The sequence below is a fragment of the Rhipicephalus sanguineus genome, chromosome 3 (genome assembly GCF_013339695.2).
Source record: "Rhipicephalus sanguineus isolate Rsan-2018 chromosome 3, BIME_Rsan_1.4, whole genome shotgun sequence".
NCBI lineage: Eukaryota > Metazoa > Arthropoda > Arachnida > Ixodida > Ixodidae > Rhipicephalus > Rhipicephalus sanguineus.
Window position 1 is genome coordinate 231,264,346 of NC_051178.1, and position 19,694 is coordinate 231,284,039.

At 49.0% G+C, this 19,694-nt stretch overlaps 2 protein-coding genes across 2 annotated transcripts in view; both read right to left on the bottom strand.

Annotated features, from left to right (window-relative positions):
- Window positions 1-1,036, bottom strand: part of LOC119388378 (CREB-regulated transcription coactivator 1) — a gene marked incomplete in the record, with an annotated part of 40,852 nt that extends 39,816 nt beyond the window's left edge. The window contains 1 exon segment of the mRNA XM_049413930.1: window positions 852-1,036. Within this exon segment, the coding sequence (XP_049269887.1) occupies window positions 852-962 (111 nt within the window).
- A 12,644-nt stretch (window positions 1,037-13,680) lies between these two features.
- The window catches only part of LOC119388380 (A disintegrin and metalloproteinase with thrombospondin motifs 7-like), a 79,532-nt gene continuing 73,518 nt past the window's right edge, over window positions 13,681-19,694 (bottom strand). The window contains 4 exon segments of the mRNA XM_037656085.2: window positions 13,681-14,330; window positions 16,746-16,925; window positions 18,761-18,901; window positions 18,903-19,100. Of these exon segments, the coding sequence (XP_037512013.1) occupies window positions 14,172-14,330; window positions 16,746-16,925; window positions 18,761-18,901; window positions 18,903-19,100 (678 nt within the window). The 3' untranslated portion in view covers window positions 13,681-14,171.

The following is a 19,694-nucleotide window of genomic DNA, read 5'->3' on the forward strand; positions in this document are numbered from 1 at the left end:
CTTGACAACGGTAGCTGCCTGGCAGCAGTCGGCGCGAAACAAGGTAACGCAGCCGATAGTGTACTACGTAGCTCGATCAGGTTAGCATGCACACGTCGAATGCTCGTAAATTCCTGCCAAACATTGGGCCTGCTCGCTAGAGAGGGGCCCGCGGCGCACACGGGGATAAGACGGGTCATCGCGCGCAGCTGTTATCACGGGCGCCTGTCAACGATACATGCTGAAGGCTCGCCCAGGACCGCAGGATAGCGGTACACGGACCAACATCGCGTTCCGTACGGACCCGCAAGCACCACAGGAGGCGAAAACAAAGCGCGCGTACGGAGTTTACCGAGGTCGCTTCCCTCCCTTCCTCCCCGCAACGCAATCGTTGGAAAAAAGTGGTGTGCTGCTGGGGTATCTATTGATCTGTTTTTGTAAGGGGGCCAGCCGCGCAGACACCTCGGAACGTCTCGTTTCGAATTTAGCGTACTGCCGCGTCGTTTGGAGTAAGCGGTGTTGGTCCGTACGGCACACGAGCGTTGAAACGTCAGCGCGCGATCCAACTGGTTCGTAAGCAATACATTTCAGCGACAGCAGAGCGCCTGGGATCATACGCGTATCGTAGGAACGATCAAGTCCGGTGAACGGTTTTCACATAAGCGCGCCAGGGGCACTGCGGAACGCTCGAAACGCGTGGATACACCAGCTACAATTCACAGGAACACTGAGCGATGTCCGAGGCAACAGAAAAGGGCCGTCCGCGATGTTTTTCTTCGTGGTCGCACCGTGAGGCTCCTCCAGCGACCGTTTTGTTGTGGCGCGCCGCAAAGACGCCGCACTGCACAGCATGAATGACAACGGACACTTACTCGGGTTGCCCCCATCACTTCACGCATGATCTGCTCGAACGCCGCCGTTTCTTCAGCTTGTTTCTGATTGTGCAAAGCGATCTTTTCGCTAAATTTCCTCGGATTCGCCATGATAGAAAAGCGCCTCGCTACTACGCGATACCCTCGACCCCGTCCACAGCGACGATAGGTAATGCGTCCATTGGCCGCGCTGGTGCGCAGCGAGCGCGAAAAAAATGCAACAGCAGCAAAGAGTGTGCGCGATGGCTGTAGCTACTAAAAAGTATAGTGAGTAGACCCACCCTTTGTCGCTAGTTCTCATCTTGTGCACCAAAAAACAGTAGCGCTGCAATCGCTAAAGTGGTTTATTGCCCATGATTAATGCGCTGGCAGCAGATGTGCAGTTCGGTTGAGGAATGCCGCACACGCGTGTTACTTTCGGTGGCCCAACAGCTGTTTCTCTTCCTCTTCCTATGTTCACTCCTCGACAAATTTTCGCTCCAGTGTGTTTTCAAACTATGACCAATCGGAACGGGGCAACAAGCTGGAGGTAGAAACGCTTATTGTTTATTCAGCGGACTGAGAATACCGAGACATAACACGTTACTGCTAAAATAACTAAATATAAAATGCATGGCGCAGGTTAAAATCAATTATATATATATATATATATATATATATATATATATATATATATATATATATATATATAAACTGTCCAGACACCGCCCATTCATCGCCTAGGACAGCTATTATAATACCTGCTTTTTTTTATTATTTTTTACATATCTGCTTACCCTTTCCCTGCAGAATAGTAAGTAGGCGAATATACGCTAAGTGTAGGCGAATTCCAGTCCCGTTTATTATTATTTTATTAATAAACACATGAACTGAAGCTTGCGTTTGAAAGTTCCATTTGCGGCCTCTGCCGCCATCGCCGTGTGTCCTTCTCGTGATTGGCACTCTGTTCTTGCGAAAGGCTTTTGTGAATGAGAACCCAGACTGTCACATCGAAGGCACATATTTATTTATTTATTTATTTATTTATTTATGTATTATTTATTATTTATTTATTTATTACAATGCCCTGAAGGCCCCTCAAGGCCCATTGAACATACAACAAAAAAGCACTGACACGAAAAAATTCGTAAGAAATGTTGCAGACATAGCGTGCGATAGGTGCACTCAAAGCAAGTGAAAAACGCCAGACATAGTATTAGTGAAGATATAAATGTTACTTAACTAGTGTGAAATATGTAGTCACTAATGGCAGCCTTGTCAAATTCGGTCATGGCAGCAAGGTTGCAACAGCCCCCTTGGCCAATTAGATTTGGCAGGATGGCAAATTTGACAACGTGGCGGAATTCGAAAATGTCCAGACTATATGTGCACAGAGGAATGAAAAAAATTCACAGTTTCGCCACAAGGCCGAAGCAATGAATGCGATATAGCAACAAATTGGAATTTGTTATACGAAGTAAGTCAAGCAGCAAACTCTTTTAGGATCCGATTCGGCGTAACTTTACAAAACGCTGGCATACACGAATACGGCCGCTCCAGTGCTCGAAGCGGTTTTCGCATGCTGTCTGTCGCTTCAGCGCTAAGTAAGCATAGAGAGCACAGCAGCCCGTACAAAGGCATGAGCCGGTTACTGATCTCTAGAAAAAAGAGCGCGACCGCGCCCTTTTGATCAAAGGCGTTGCCCGAGAAACGCATGCAGCTCCCGCACTCATTTCATATATGCCCTTTCTCCCGACGGCTCCTTCAGTTGAATGTCGGGCTTGTTGGTGTCTTGGTCAGGAGTGCGTAAGCGACACATCGATTGCGCTGTACAACGCAGACATTTCACGCGCACATATACAGCATACGACGCGCAGGGCGATGTTATCGATTTGGACTTTATACGGAACATGACGGCAACGGCAGAAATGCAAGTGTCCATATAATTGCTGTCGCAACAAATCTAGGAGGCAGCGTCACGTGACAATTATGTAGCCTAGTCATAAATAATAAGAAGAAATGGGTCCTGCAGGTAATAGGCAAGCGCTAATATTGGTCGGTTCGCTTTGGTTGCGTGTGCTGCGGAAAGGCACCGAGCAGTGGTCGGGAGGGGTAGCGTCAAAGCAGGTTGGCTTGCCGAGGCTGGCAGAGTCACGTGACGCTCCCTCCTAGTTTATTTTCTTCCTCCATGCTGACAGCGGGCCGGAAACGACGTCCCTCGTAGACGCCGACGCATCCGGCGCTAATCTCGCGAAAGTGAATGCATCGCCGGAAGTGATCGCTTGAAAATACCGCCCTGTCGGATTGCTTGCGTTTCCTTTCTTGAAGACTCGGCGCTTGCCACTTTCCTGACAAAAATGTTATACTCCACACTTTTAGTGCGCACGCCGTTCGACAACTCGATCATCGAAGTGGTGCAACTGTCGCTACAGCCTAAAAACACTTCCACCCTTTGGGGCGTCTTTCTGTCCCGAAACACGGAAGAGCGAAACTGGCATGTTCTTACGATACGCCATGCGCACGATCATGATTCTGTCCAAGCGCAACGATGTTGATGCACAATTGGAACGATTTCGAGCGCTACGCCGCCGTGTGGAACGACGACATCGTCGTACAAAGTCCATATTTTCAGGTAACGAACGACGTATATACGTTCGCACTATCAGCTCGGCAAAGCATTCTTGTCATTGAAGTGGACATGCGTAATTTTATGCGCCGTTTTCCAATAACTGATGCTTTCTCGATCGTGAGCTCGTCGGCGATCAGTCGTTTCTGATATGACAATCTGATCTTTTACCGAGGTCACTTGTCATTTCACGTTGCCACATTTCATTGATGCCTGGATATGAACGCATGACCCCACGTTCCGGCGCCGGCGCCGGAACGTGAGTCATTAGGGAGTTTTAGTGGCGCGGCCCCAAAGCGGCTTGGGTACGTAAGCCCTTGCGTTCCTTGTATTCTCCGTGGATGCGGCTGGGAGTACAAAGGAACGCAAGAGCGTGCGTACGCTGTCCGCTTGGGGGCCCCGGCACTAAAACTCTCTATTGGCACGATGCCAACTGCGTATAGGCGTGTGCCTTCACGCCACGCCCCCAACCAATCAGAGCCGTTTTGCTCCAACCGGAGAAAGAAAGAAAGAAAGGTCTGGCACACACACGCCAAGCTTCGCGTGCCCCCATTTTCCCGAGAGGCCAAGGGCTCCTGAATTTTTTTCCCCAATTTCCCAGTCCAGATAAAGCGCCTGCATATGTCGGTCACTACATTGTCGATATTGGCTTAACATGAGTTGCCCCCCTTTTATTTCCCGCTATACTTTATAGCGTACCAAGCAGGGGTGTGTGAACAGTGATGTTTGCGTCCGAATTGACTACTATCCACCAGTGGTCAGATGAAAGCGAGCACTTTCCGAGTCTTGAACAGCCATTTTCACAATATAAAACACTATTCACGTCGTAGGATTCACAATTCTTTAAGATTAATTCCACAAATGGTGCCTCATGAAGCGATGGAGCAGTCGCTTTGCATGGACATGGCTCTACAGAGCGTGCGAACGTCGGGTAAACTCGGGCTCCGAAAGCGGCGCAGCCTGTTGCACTACGTATCTCTTATGTTTCATACCGTAGGAACGAAATTTGTGGTACTTTTGTACTACTTTCGTGTTTATTTGGATGCAGTTGACACTTTGAAATATTCGCGAAGTATACGCGAAATATATTCGCATTTTCGCTATTCGATTCGAAGGCTGAAATGAGTAGGACGCTGTCGTTCGATATTAAAAATTTTCACATGCGTGTACTTCGTTAATGTTTGGAACGCTTCGTGCTAAAAAACATAAATACAGAAAGCAGCAAGGCCGCGCAGTAAATAACGTATACAAGTGCGACGCGGAACCGCTCAGGTATATGCTGCATCCACGTCCAAACACAGCGGCTTGTGACGCGGCCCTGACAACTCAATTACGAGCTTGCCGTTTTCATCAGCGACAGAATGTTGCTGTACACACAGAGCACTTGTTACCCTGTGCTTTCATTTTGATGTGCTTATTGTATGCTGCACATGCGACCCGGCTGCGTTTGAGTATTGAAGAAACTGTTTTTGTGAGGGCATTAGTTTAGCGACGTGCGCGCTCCATAGCTGCGCCTTCCTCACTTCAGATCAGAATAGAGTATGTCCTCGATGTCCTCCTCAGCGGGCGAGGAGGACATCAAGACAGATCAGACTCTTCGAAAGCCCCTCGAAATCAGAGCAACCGTTGTGGTGAACGAACCGAACGTTCGCAGTGTCCCGAGTGCGAATCGATTGCTACCGTTTGTTTCTCAGAATTACGTCGCGACGAAGTGGCCATTCAAATCATCGCTATTGAACAACACAACGAATTAAACGGTGATTAGGGGTAGTAAGCAATCTGTTCATACAGCGAGTCATAACTCCAAGCTCTAGCGCATTACGCCCAAGCTTATATAAGATTTTACCGGGAGGGAAATGTCAATGTATGGCACGTGTTTTAACAATCGTATTTTCCTGTATAGATCACGGCCGAGGTATGTGTCCGGAACTCCAGCTGGCCGGCTGAAGATGAAGCGATTGGTTGCCCTCGCAACAGAGGCTATTATAGGAAGTGGCCCGAGCGAACGGGCGAAGCCTTCGCTCCGGCATCCAATGATGAGCGCGAGTTACGTAAACGGGCTGGATGCCGAGCGCGCCCGCTGCCGGTAATTTCGTGCAGTGCCGCCGTAAGAGTTGAGGGATGCCGTTAACTCGATGGGATTGCAAGAGCGCGCACGTCGATCCAGTCGTCCCGCGTAAGCGCTGTCTGAAACGTGATTCAATAAACTTTGGCATTCCATTTGTCTCTTCTTTAGCACTTGCCATGAGTTAAATAATGCGTGAGCCGCCATAGTTCGCACTAAAGCCGGCGAGCCTGGGAATAGTCTGTTAGCCTGACACGAGGCAATGTCAAGCCCGTTCTCAGCCACATGTTCGCTTAGTTAGCGCTGCACAGAACAAGCCACTTAAAGAAACGTGCTTTAGATTGAGCCCAACCGGCTCAGTATGGGCCGTATTTCAGAATTACCATCGCTTGTAGGAAGCAGCCATCTTTTGCCGCGGGAGTAAAATAATCTGGTCTGCAGACCACCATGCAGCCGCGTTTCGAGCAAGCATACATAATCTTGATCTCAATTATCACGTGTCGGCGCGGCCAGCACAGGGACGGTGGGCTTTGTTGCGTCACAGCTGACGGTGAGCAGCAATGGCAGGCCGGACGCTGTAGTGGTCTTCCTTTCCACCTCACCCGCAGCTCCCAGCCAAACATGGCTGCCTCCTACAAGCCTTGAAAATTCTTGTCTATAGAGCAGGTCATGGAGGAAAGTATAGAAGTAGATATCGCCTTTCTTTTCCTCAGCGGTATGCCACTGCAGTCGGTTGCAGTTGAGTGCACGCAGACGGTCGTTGCTTCTACCCCTTCATCCGTAAAGCACTTCACGAATTCCCTCACGATTGTCATGCATAACAGCCACGGCGTCATCATCATCAGCCTGACTGCGCCCACTGCAGGGCAAATGCATCTCCCATGTTCCGCCAATCAACCCCGTCCTGTGCTTGCTGCGGCACAGAATATAGCGTTGTTCCTTAAACGACGGCCAGCGGAGTGGGAAGGGAGAAAATTAAGGTTAAACAGGGAGAAATTAGATAACCACTCAGGATTTGTTGGTGCGAAAAGGTTGGTTGGTTGGTCAAACTTTATTAAACTGTCCAGACCATGAGAATATTACTTCTGCCTCACGAAAAGCAAAAGGTAATAATAAATTGCGAATGCGATTGAAATGTGCATTAACCACAGAAAAAGAGCACATGTCGGTGCATCTCAGCAAGACACACGCAGCAGACTTCGGCGACGGACGCCTCCGCAATGCGGTTGCGCGAGGGCCGTTAGTTGCAGACAGTAGAGAAGGGAGAAGTGTCCTCTCTAAAACGAAGTAATTGGACAAGGGAATCAATTCGTTTATATAAGGAATGATGAGCTTGACGCTCTGTGTTTGTGTCGCGTGCAGTGACAATATTTCGAAAGCCTTTGCATTCGTTGCGCAATTCCGTGTAGGAAACAAAGCGTGTCATAGACACACGATATGCATGATACGCATACAAATGAATGGCTTTATGGGACGAGGAGGTGGGGGAGGAGTTGACCGCCCTTGCCGCCCCTACAGCCCCCCCACCCCCCCCCCCCTTTGGGTTCCGCAACTAAGTAAAAGACCCCACTACTCGCAGTCTGCCGCTCACCGTGCGCGGGCGGGGGTGGGTACGCTAAAGAATATAACAAAAAGCTATCGTCATGTGCTGGTGACGCAACCTTTACGCGACCTTTAGGCGCCTCATCAGGCGCGCCCAAAGGTCGCGTCACCACAATGATGTCCGTGTGCTAACCGTGCGTACAATATAGGCCACTTACATAGAAGTTGCACGCGCCCTCCCTCAAAGGTGATACACTTTGTACCATCAGATGCTTCAGCGTATCGCGCTGACCGCTGTCGCGACATTTATCATTGTCCTCAAGCCACCCTAGTTATGACTGAGCCTCACGAGCTGCGCACGCCCGTGGCCTCAGATGCATGCGAATTCGCGCGTAAGCTATACGCTGCAGACAGGCACCACAGAGTTCACGACAGAGTTCACGCATGCGCGATGCGATCTGTCTGGCCGTCGCTTCCGTTTCGTTTTTCGAAGTATTCCCACTTATCGGTGACGCAGCTTAACCTTCTTGCCGCTGCGTGTGGCCTTTTATGTTATTCCACTGATTACTCGCTCGTAAATTTCAGCGCTGTAGCGGGCCCATTGTCTCTCACGGTTTGAGCACCCAACCTATATATATATATATATATATATATATATATATATATATATATATATATATATATATATATATATATATATATATTATATATATATATATGGGCTGGAATGTTATTCGCGGATACGCACCTTCAGTGACAATTAGAAGACAATTGAGCGACAGGCACTTGCTCAGCATCCATCGGCGACTGTCTGTGAATGTACAAAAAGAAAGCGAGAATTCTCGTCATCTTTGCCAGAGGTCACTGCGGATGTGTCGTGTTTCATATGTCGATCGTAAAGGAAACAATCGGGATTTCACACCGATGCTGTTAAGCGTGAACAGTGGAATAAATGACCCGGGAAAAATTCCGCAGTTGCATATACCCGCTTTACCTTCCCCATCACCCGAAATTTCCATAACCACGTCATATATATATATATATATATATATATATATATATATATATATATATATATATATATATATATATATATATATATATATATATATATATGGTACATAGGCGCCTATAGTATATAGGCGCCTGTACAAAATAAAAAACATTTATTCGACGTTTCGACCGGGGACAGGTCATGAAAAAGACCGGTCCCCGGTAGAAACGTCGATTAAATGTTTTTTTTTTTATACGTGCGCCGGCACTTCTTATTATTTATCGGATCCAAAGAACGTGAACTTATGCACATATTCTTTTGTCCCAGCGTTTACCTCACAAAGCTCTAGCCAGCGAAGTGCTATATACCGTCATTGCATGTCTTTCCATCAATGTTCTACTTATCGTTGATGTGCACTGTACTCTCAGGGAACAAAAGCCTGCCACGTGACCGTAAGGTTACCACCAGTAAACAAACACATTGTCCTGACGCGGTCGTTGTCACAAATGTTGCAGGTTTACAAATAGGGCATGGAGAAACTACAAGTAGGGGCGTATGTCACAAGTGCATGTACTCGCTCGTTTCAGCGAAAGCGTTTGTATACTTAGTGAACAGTTTTGGGTAGCAAACTAATTCAGTAACTCGGTAGTAAGTAATAAACTGAATTGAACTCATCCGTCGATGTAAGAATACCGTACTCGAGAAGTGACGTGGACACTTAGTTGAGATCGCTCATGCGAGAGTGGACAATAACTTACTGGTCTCAACCACGCAGGCCGTCGGTACAGGCGTTTGCGTGAAATAGGCTCTGACGTTACCTTTCGCTTCCCGGCTAGAACGAACCGAAGCCACGCTAGCCTGTTACGCCGGATTCGCCTAGGCGTCGCTTTCACTCGACGCTACGCGTAACGGCCGTGCGGTCAGACCGAACTGTGAACGCTGCCAAGTGTATGAGACTTAATCGCATCTATTCTGCAACTGCCATCTCTACGTGTCCCAACGGAAGTCGCTGGCTGCAACGCTGGCAGACATCGGAGAGAAAACACTGACCGAAACTACAGTATTGTCCGTAATGTCCGACCAGAGAGTGTCAGTAGCTGTCACAGGGACAGTTATACTTTCTGAAGAGTACTTTACTGGACACTTGACTTTCAGGAAAGCACTGTGTTACGTGCCCGTTGTACTTACGCATCACCTTTTCCTGTCCCCATCATCACACTTCATCACTCTTTGTTTCCCCTTTCCTTTATACGCTGTACAGAGTTGTATGCCAGAGCGTACTAGCACAGGCTGACCTCTCTGCCTCCTTCTAACAAACTCCCCTCTCTCACTCTCTCTGCGAACGATCAATCACCACGAGCGCATGGATACTGTGGCGGGCTGAGTGCGCCGATGGGGGACCGATGGCCGTGGAGACGATGACGGCACCTCCTGCTTGGCTTTATCGACATTTCGGTGAGAGTCGCACGACCACAGAGCGTGGACAACCGTCGAGACCTTCGTCACACAGCGCACACCCTTCTGCGTACGCGCCGTTTTGTAAAATCCTGACAAGAGGGAAAATGCACGAAGACACCAGGAGGTGCTATAGTATATTTAATCCCATACGTGCGAGGTCTTCCCCATCTTGAGCCGTGACTGTGGGCAAAGACGGGACAAGCCACGGTTCCGCGGCCACGAAGCGACAAGACACATCCCTGAAAATAACAGGCTTCTTTACCAAACTGCCAAATGTAAGCGCTGGCGCTCGTCATAGTTTAATGTTTTTGAAGGGAGCAACACTGATACCGACGACGATGAAAAAAGGCACAAGTTCGGCAAACACAAGTCAGCGCTGCGTTTGTCTAACTCTTGCCTTTCTTCCTACTCGTCAGTATCTGCATGTGCTGTTCCCTTCACCATGTTGTACTGACAAGACCAAGTGAAAAACACTTGCAGTACGCATTCTAGGATAGTTTGAAAGGCGTGACTGTGCGTGACTGGCGGTCACGCACAGTTACGAAACTTTCCAAATAACAATGCGAGTCGGCTTTGGCACTTCACTTGGTAGAGAAGTAAACGAGTGATCCAGAAGAATTGTGATAATGTACAACAAATATATCTTTCTCTATAAACCTTCTAGAATTAATTTAAAAAATGCTACTAGAAATATTTATTTTACACTTTCGCTTGCTCTTTACTTGTTCTTGTAAATGCCCTCCTGTTTTTCTTGCTCGTGTGGGTCCATTTGATGTGGTCCCTTGCTCGACGGTAAAGGACGGGTGTACCTCAGAGGCGTGCCTGTGAGATACACCTTATCCCACTTCTCTTTTGCAGGTTTAGGCCCCTTTATGGTGAAAGCTGGTCATTATTCATGCTCGTACTATGTTATATATAAAAATTGTTCGGTTTTTAACGTCCCGAAACCACGATTCGATTATGAGAAACGCGGTAGAGGAGGGCTCCGGAAATTTTGACCAGCTGGTGTTCTTTAACGTGCACCTAAATCTAAGTACACGGGCCTCAAGCATTTTCGCCTCCATCGAAAATGCGGCCGCCGTGGCCGGGATTCGATCCCGTGACCTGCGGGTCTGTACATACTATATTAAAGGGACAACAAAGCGAAAAACTATTTTTCGGGTATCAATAATTACAATTTCACAATACCGAAAACACCACTCGCACCGCTAGAAGACGCTTAGTAAGCGAGAAAACGCGCGAAAGGAAAAATGTGGGTGGCGACGCCACATTGAAATTCCCACACCAAAAACGTCGTGACGTCATTGATTCTGACGACGTATACGAGGTCGTACGCCGTTCGTAATCGGTAAAATAAAGCACATCGCCCTCATACCAAGTTTCAGGAAATTTCGTTGAGACAATGCTGCCGAAGTAAGAAACGCACAACTTGAAATTCGTGACTGCACGCACGCAGATTTCGGCGCGAAATTTAAAAATGAAATTTGGTCTTTACTTTTTTCCTCTATTAATAAACATATGATGGTGAAATTAAGGATATTAGAGTTCTGAGTACAATTTTTCTCAGAGTAAAATTTATCAATGTAAGCTGATTCATTGTTTCACTGTAGTGTTTCTCTAAGCCCCCCCCCCCCCCCCCCCCCAAAAAAAAAAAAACAGTGAAAAAAACATCCTGGGGACGTGCCTGTGCCATTGTGTGTCATTTCAAATGAAGAGGAGTAGACGGCGCCGCTCGGAGGAGTCAGTATTTCATAGCAATGATGTATCTAAGAAAAGACATTTAACTTCCTGAAACCGACTGATTTTAGGCGACCCCAAAAGCACGCATACTTTCGAATACAGTTCTTGCCGTGTTCGTCTTTTTTTTTTTTGTACTTTATCATTTATTAAGTGCGCGGTAGGAGCGATTGCAGCAGGTCTGTATGCGGTCAACGTTTAATTTTCAGTGCATCAGACATCAGTTTTGCCCAAGGAGGATAAAAAAAAAAGAAAAAAAAGTCTAGAGCGGAAGCTCTTTTAACGCTTTACCCGCGAATGTGAAGTCAGGGCTTGCTCCTACTTTATCTCGGAATAATGGGCTTGTCGGAGGTGCTCACTTCTAGAAGATCAAGTGGTTTTGCTCTGTTAGTGTAAACGCTAGACTAATGATAAAACAAGAGATCCGTTGTTCCTGACGAACATAGCATGTCGATATGGGTACTGATGACGTAACCTCCAGTAAACTCTGCCAAAACTGTGTGTTAAGGAAATCAGTAACACAAAGACACACGTTGAGCAGCCCGGAAAAATTTGCCATATTAAACTCGTGGGGCGTATGAAGAAAACGCGGCGTATTCTTCGCGGCCCGCTCAGCGTTTTATTGTGCCTCTGGCAAGATGGCGGAAGCCCAGCTTCACTTTTGAGTTTTGAGGCATAATTTCCGCTCCAGCAATGTTTCTAACTCCCCTCGGTGTAACCTTTCTTTGTTTATTTTTTTATTTACCGGTAATGATGTATGCGAACGCGGCTGCCCATGTGTTGCCCTTCAGTCTCATAGCAGCCATGCGAGGGATATTTCGGAGGCCTAACATTCCCCCAAATTACCAACAGCTAAAAATGTCGCAAATATACACTAAGGGATTTGTTCTTCCTAGTTTGAAGCAATGGAAACAACCGCGAATATCGCGCAACAACTAACATTTGCGAGAGCGCAACGCACGTCGCTTGCATTTACGGCGCCCCCTGACGCCACTCGACTGCAGCCTGCGCAAGGCGCGGGGAATCCACGCCTGCACTGCTCTTTGGATCGGCGCGCGCGTACGCCCAGCGCGCACAGCTGTGCGGCTGCGTGACACACGCTTCTGCGAAAGCACACGACTCATAAGCGGCCGAAACTTGCGGACGCTGTTTTGGACCGGCGTGTCGTTAATAAGCGAGGTAATATAGGAAATGCAGTGCCGAGGAAGAGACCGGTGATGGCCTGGCAAGAGCTACGTACGATCCCGTAGTCGCGCCCAACGTGCTTCGTGAGGTCGTGGAGGCGCTCGGGGATATCCCGGAAAGAAAGAAAGAAAAATATTAATAAAAAGCTTTCATTTTTTCTCTTTCCCGCGCGTGCACAGCTGGCGGGTCTTGAGCCATCGCTAGAAAACGCCGTCAGCCACGGGTACAAAACCGCGGCTGCGGGCCTCGTGCTTCGGCGCTTCTGTGGCAGCCGCTCGTAGCTCGTTCCAACACGCCGGATGCTATCGGACTATGGTGGGTCATTTGTGGGCGCGCGCGCAGTGTTTTGGCCGTCTTCCAAGACGCCGTGGCGAGAGAAACAAACAAAAAAAGAATTAAAGAACGAAAGGCTCCGAAAAACCGGTTCCAACTGAACTACTGTTCTGCCTCTTCCTGCCGACTTATTTGTTGATTATGGTCAAGGCCGCTCTCGGAGCGACTCCGAAATGCGCGCGATTTTCTCTCCGTACTTAATATACCCACCTTTCCTCGTGAGCGTCCGACGAAATGCGTGCGGAATCCGCAGGTGTGTCGCAACCCGCGCACAGGGCGCCCTTTAGCCAGGACCGCGCGGGAGAAGCAGCCGCAGCTGTGTTTTGCCCGTTACATCAACAATGCGACTCGCGGGCATCTTTCTCGAGTCACGAGACAACAACAGATGTGACAAGTTAGAGTCAAAAAAAGAAAAAGAAAAACACGAAAGAAAGACATCTGCAACGAGTCGAGAAACGTTGCCATTTTTATATATAAATATACAAAGGGAGGTAAACGCACTACGGGCGCTCTCGATCATATCCGTCGCACTTGCGACGTATTTTCTTCGTCGTCAAGTCGTACGCTATAACTTCGAAAAAAAAAAAAAGTAACTGCGACGCAGCAACAAACATTGATTGAACGTTTCAAAAGGAGACACAGGTACAAGGTATGTACTTCGCCGTACCATGTGCACTATAATGTCCACTACCCGGTACAAGAGGGACGGTGGCTCCTTTGGTGGACAGTCGGGGTGTAGGGGGGATGGCGAAGCCCCATATTGCCAGGCGCAATACTATTTGGCATTGGTGGTGTGTCTTTGATCGTAAAGAGGATGCACATGAAAAGGGATTTGGTGAGATATGGATCATGATTATAACCACGATGAGGAAAACGGTTACGACGCGACGGAAGAGGGGAGGGGGGGGGGGGGGGGGCTTGGTGAGCACTATAATGTGCGCTGTGACGCATTTGAGACACGTAATCTTTCTGATTAAATTGTACAAGGGGGGAGCCTGAAGGAAGAACGGTCATTGTATACTTACAAAGGGTTCATGACCCCTTGGAAACTCACCGTACGGACTCACTCATTGCAAAAGGAGCCTGCACACACTTGGTTTGTGTAATGTTATAGTATCTATAAAAGACACGGGGAAATCGGTGCGCTACTGGAGAAAGTAGAGGGAGAAACGCCACAGTGTACGCATCTGGTGTCAACACGCTGGCGCTTAGTACCAACGGCGGCGCGCGGACGGCTTTCCACAACAATCCGACTGATCAACTTGAAAAAACACGAAATCACACGGGTGGTGGTGGCGACGCAACGGCCCGTGGTGGGGGGCGAACGCCCGAAGGCGAAGGTGGGACAAACGGGTCACAGAAAAGTCCCGGCACGGGGGGTCCGTACGCCGTCGATCGCTATCATGGTACCAGTCGCGTCGAGGAACCGGGTGTTGAGTCGTGGCACGGACCCCGGTTGCAGGCGCTCGAGTTGGAAGGTCTTCGCGCCGGGTCGCACCGGTCGCGCAGCGGACAGCTCACTTCGCGTTGTCGAGTGCCCGGCCCGCACTTCACTGAACACTGCAAAAAAATAAACAGCACATAGAAAGAATGGGGGATGAGTTATTGAAGGTTGTTGATGTATAGATGAGATATTAGATTAGCGCTAAAAATGCATTAAAACGCGAAAATTCGGCCAGTTTCATGCCGCGAGAAACCGGCGGACATCGAAGATGTAAAAGCGCGAGTGTACGTGATTGGCTAACGAGATCACGTGCGTCATCAGCGTGATATCTGATGAAGCAGCGCAGAAAGGACGCAATCAACACACACATAAAAATGCCGCAAACACAAATGCAGCGCTTGTGTTTGCGCACATTTTATGTGCGCGTGACTGTGATCCTTCGTGCGCCGCGCTTCATCAAATATCATGGATCACCGACTAGCCCACCAGTACATATTTAGTATCATCTTCATTTCTAGCATCATCATTTAACATCATCATCATTTCGTTGTATTTATTTCTTTATTCACTACGCCTCTACACTACCTACTACTACTACTACTACTACTACTACTACTACTACTAATATACTACTACTATACTACTACTACTACTGCTGCTGCTGCTGCTGCTAACTACTACTACCACGACAGACGACGGCACGGGCTAGACTAGCACAATTGCGCTGTAAAATATTGAGTATCTTCATGAATCTCGTTGTAAGGTGTTCACCAATCGAAATATAAAAGCAAGGCGGGACTTCCAGTTTTCAAATTTCGCGCCCACATCCTGATTGCCGGCTCGCTCCAACCCTGCGATCGCTGCAACAGCCAACCAAACGCGAGCGCAGAATACATGAACAACCGACGTAGTAGCACTTTTGTTTCCAATCTTTTTTTCAAGACCAACGTCACTGCGTCTGTAGCCTTGTCACTTTGCCGTCACGTCATCTTGTGCTATGACGTCACGACAATGTCTGTGAGAACAGGTCCGGCATGTGGCGATCAATTTCTTTAGATTTGCTGTATCATTCCTTGACGTAGCTAGAACAACTTCTGAGAAGTTCGAAAAATGCGTCGGTACTATATTAGGTAAAGGATAACTCGTCTCCTCACTGAAATCGATGAATCAATATGGTTAAGGTGCTCGGCTGCAGACCCGAAGGACGTGGGTTCGATCGCGGCCGCGGCGGTCGCATTTCGATAGAGGCGGAATGCTATAGGCCCGTGCACTTAAACTTAGGCTCACGCTAAAGAAACCCCATGAGGTCGAAATTTCCGAAGCCCTCCTCTGTGCCTCATGATCATATCGTGGTTTTGGCACGTAAAACCTCCACTATTATTATTACTAACGCAATCAATCAAGCCTAATCTAACGGCAGTGTTCGTAGAATTCATGTGAACTGTATCATATATTGAACACCATGGACACGTCTATAGAACAAATCGCGCGTGCTTCAGCGGCGCAGGCGGCTGCTAGCCGATCCAGCAAAAAGGTCGCGAGACGAATTCGCGTGAAACTTGCTCAATCAATTTTGCAAATAGCGCACGGGTTATTTGAACCTGACAATTCGATGCGCAGCAGGCTACGGCCACGTTGCCGAGACAGTAGGCTTGGCGTAGGCGTGCGCACAGAGGGGGCAGGGGGGGCGGCCGCCCCCCCCTAATCACCTAAGAGTGGGGGGGGGGGGGGGGCGAAATCTGCCCCATACATTGACTTAGTAGGGTGGGGGGGCGCTGCGATGAACCTTTTCCCCCCCTGATGGGGAACCCTGCGCACGCCTATGAGGCTAGGCCTAGAGAAAACGGTAACAGCATATGCTCACTCTCAATAACAGCCTCGGCGACGCGTGTTTTTATTGTTTTCCTCCCTCAACATGACGTTACGCTCCCACCGAGGTGCAGTTCTAAAGCGCTCCCCAGGTGCTGCCAGAATCCCCTCTTGGCCGTTCTGAATATGTGTAGCCCCCAAAAAATGCACTGCCGAGGCGGCTGATGCACGCTGACGTCGCTACCTCGGCAGTGCAATTTTTGAGTGTCACGCACATTTAACAACAGCTCAGAGGGTATTATGGCGGCAACCAGGGAGCCTTCGTTGAAAAGGTGCATAGAAGCGGCGGTTTAATTCGGCGCCATAAGGCGCATTTTGCTGTGTCCTTTTGCGGACACGCCAGATCTTCTATGTGAATACCACAGGTGAGAACGCGACGATAGTTTAGTGGTTCCTTCAACTACCATGGAATCACTTAAACATAATTTTTCTGCACCTTCCCCCTTGAAGAAGCGTACGGCATAGCGCGTGAGGGTCAACCACACTTCCAGAAGAGGTCGACCCCCCACCCCCTCGCGGGTGTTCTGTACACCAAGAATAACTTATGGACAAATGAGTGCGCGGGCTAGATAGACTCCATGTTAAAGCTCTCAACTTGCTCGTCCCCCTCTTATGTCTCGGTCAGGTGTCTAAAGTGCGGAACGAAAAGGACTGTTAGTTACCCTCGACCATTCCGAAGTTTGCCACTGCATGCACGGGTCGATGTTGCACGTGGACTTTTCCGGGGGCTTTAGGTGCTGAGTGTGGAGGTAGCAGGACTTCTGGGGAACCTCCTTCTGCGTCACCTTGTCCACACACTTGACTCTCCGGTGCCGCTCCCCGCCTCCGCACACGCGAGAGCACTGTGCGAGAAGGGTCAGACGCACACACACAGCACATTACAGAAGTCACAGGCGCCAGAAGAGATGCGCGACAGGGTTTAGGAACGGGCGACCCAAAATTAACGACGGTATCGGCATGGCGTACAAAGGCATATACGTAGACTGAAAACGCACGTACACACACACACACGCACGCGCACCCACGAGAAGCGTGGGTTTTCTGCATGCCACTGAGGCTAAATTTTCGCCATTAGACCATGAGCACCCACCTGACTTATATAACGTTTCGTAATGGCAAACGACGGAATCGACTATATGCGCAACGCGTGACGCGAACATTCGCTTGACACGAGCACGTGTAATTCTACTTGAACAAAAACAAACACGGTGTACCCGACAGTGCGTAGACGTTTCATGTAGGGGACGTTACGACTGCGAATTCTGTAATGTGCGCTTGCATATGCCCGCTGAAATAGAATTGTGACTGGTACGCGCCCTCCAAAGGCGATTGGCTATAATAGAGGGCGTTTTCATTCTTTTTTTCTTATCGAATCCTTCTCCCCAATTCGTCTAAGGGCGGTGTCCCAAGGTACAGAAAAACAGCGTCTCAATCTATCCCGCACAGATGAGAAAGTGGTATTTACTGTCGAGGTATAGCCCGGAGCTAACGGCACTTTAAGTGTCACTCACCTCGCCTTTCACTGTAATAGTCACGAAAAGCGGGGACGTCGTAATGACAGTGATTAAGGTTCGAAAACGCATCGCCGATGATCGGCGATTCCACGACATCCCATGGTAGGTTGCGCCCAGCTATACAGCATTGAGTTCAGCGTTCGGGTCACTAGCGCTGCTCGAAGCAGTGGACCTATGCGCTAACACGTGCGTTGACGCACAGCCTCCCTTATACGATTACGACAGGTGCGCACGAAATTACGGAGGCCGTAATTGACGCTCGCTGAAGTTTACGTCTTTGGGACGAACGATCGATGGTTCGCACGCAGTACAGCAGGGCGATGATTGCCGTAGACATCGGCTATTTCATTTCTCTCTGTTGCATAACAAACGTAAATGAGGTACGGAAAGTTGTAAGTAGCACAAATTTTGTACTTATTAATTTGAATAGACAGAAAATGTTGCAGTAAAGGAAATGATAATAAGAGGATGCCACGACGGACAACACAAACAAGGTTAAAGGCCTTTTGCTTTTTTTTTTTCTGTCAGCTGTGTTGCCTTTACTGACTGTCAGCTGCATGCTCTTAAAGATAACGTAACGCCATCGCCGCTATACGACCGGCGCCGGCCAACACACCCAGGGTCACACATACAGAAATACCAAAGAGAGTGCGCCGCCATTAATGCGGATGTCGCGGGTTCGGTCATAACGACGGCAAGTTGCGCTTTTTCTCATCCACTTTCATTTGCCTTCACCTCACAGTCAGTATACACTTCAAATAATAACAAACAATACCAACACATAACGCCCCTATGCGTTCATCGGCTTTAATATCTATCTGTTGGCTTTATGCGGAGCTTCTGTCCTCGATCAACAGAATGTGTTATATGACTCACTTAACGAGGGCCATATTCACTAAAAAACGTCTAACGCTAAACATTTTCGTAAGGAGAATATTTCAGCCAATCACGATGAGGGACATATCATGAGCGAAGCCCGCTGACCGACGGGAAAACGCACTTGCGAAAGAGAAGCTCTGAGCATTCGGCCCCAGGATTCAGTGGCCGGGACTGCGAAAGTGACAACTGCGGGCGGCAAATGGCGTGCGCGGGCAGAATGCGCGATGCTCATTATTAAACCGAGGAAAAATATTTCGATGGCACGCGCAGGTGGCCATTCTCACCTTGGACCACTTAGAAGCGCGCCAGGCGTAGCGCGCGTCCTCCAGGACCACAACCTTGCGAGGCACCGGAAGGTCCAGGATCTGGGGCAGGCCCGATATGCCTGACAGGTTCCAAAAGTCGCCCGGCGCGTCTCCCAGAGGGTATGTCGAGCACGGTGTTGGACTGAATGTCCACCACGCTCGCGGTGGGACGCGGAGGGACGTCGCTCGACCTCGAGTCGCAGCCGCCGTCGTTACTGCTGTTAGCGGCGTCGCCGCCGCTACTGCAAGGCGCGGCGGTCGCAACAACGGTCGTCTCCGTGGTCGCGCATAAGTCGGGCCTCTCCGGTCCACACAACTCCTGATGAGGAAAGGAAAAGACCGGAGTCGATGAGTCAACAAGGCTGCCCCGACAGGATACATTATCGCTCTAGGCTAAGAGCATGTGAGACGTGCCTCTAACGTACTAAGGCTGAGAAATGTCACGCCACGAAGTGACGACGTTGCAATCGATCATGCAAAAATTAATATACTGTCTGCCCGTGACATCGTGCGATAACCATCGTGTAATGTGAAGTAAACTTTGCCCATACAGTGGGGTGCAGGGGGTTCCGCACCGCCGAAAACAGGTCATACGTGCTTCACGCAATTGCCTACATCACGTTGACACGAAAGTGAGGGTATACCAGGAAAGCACTGTGGTGCTACAGCGTCTGTGTAGGCATAAGGTGCGCGCAGCGGCATGCCCCACATGACAGTTGAGTGCTCGCTCACCTGTGTGAGCAACCGTTTGCTTCAACGTCGCGATAGATGCAGTAGCTTTCCCCTCCCCACAACACCCCCATCGCCACTTATATATATAAGAACAACCATCTCTTTGCAATGCAAGCAGCACCGTCTTCGTCTGCGGCCTCTGAACTATAGTTACACAGAAGCCACCCGTCTGAGGCGGCGC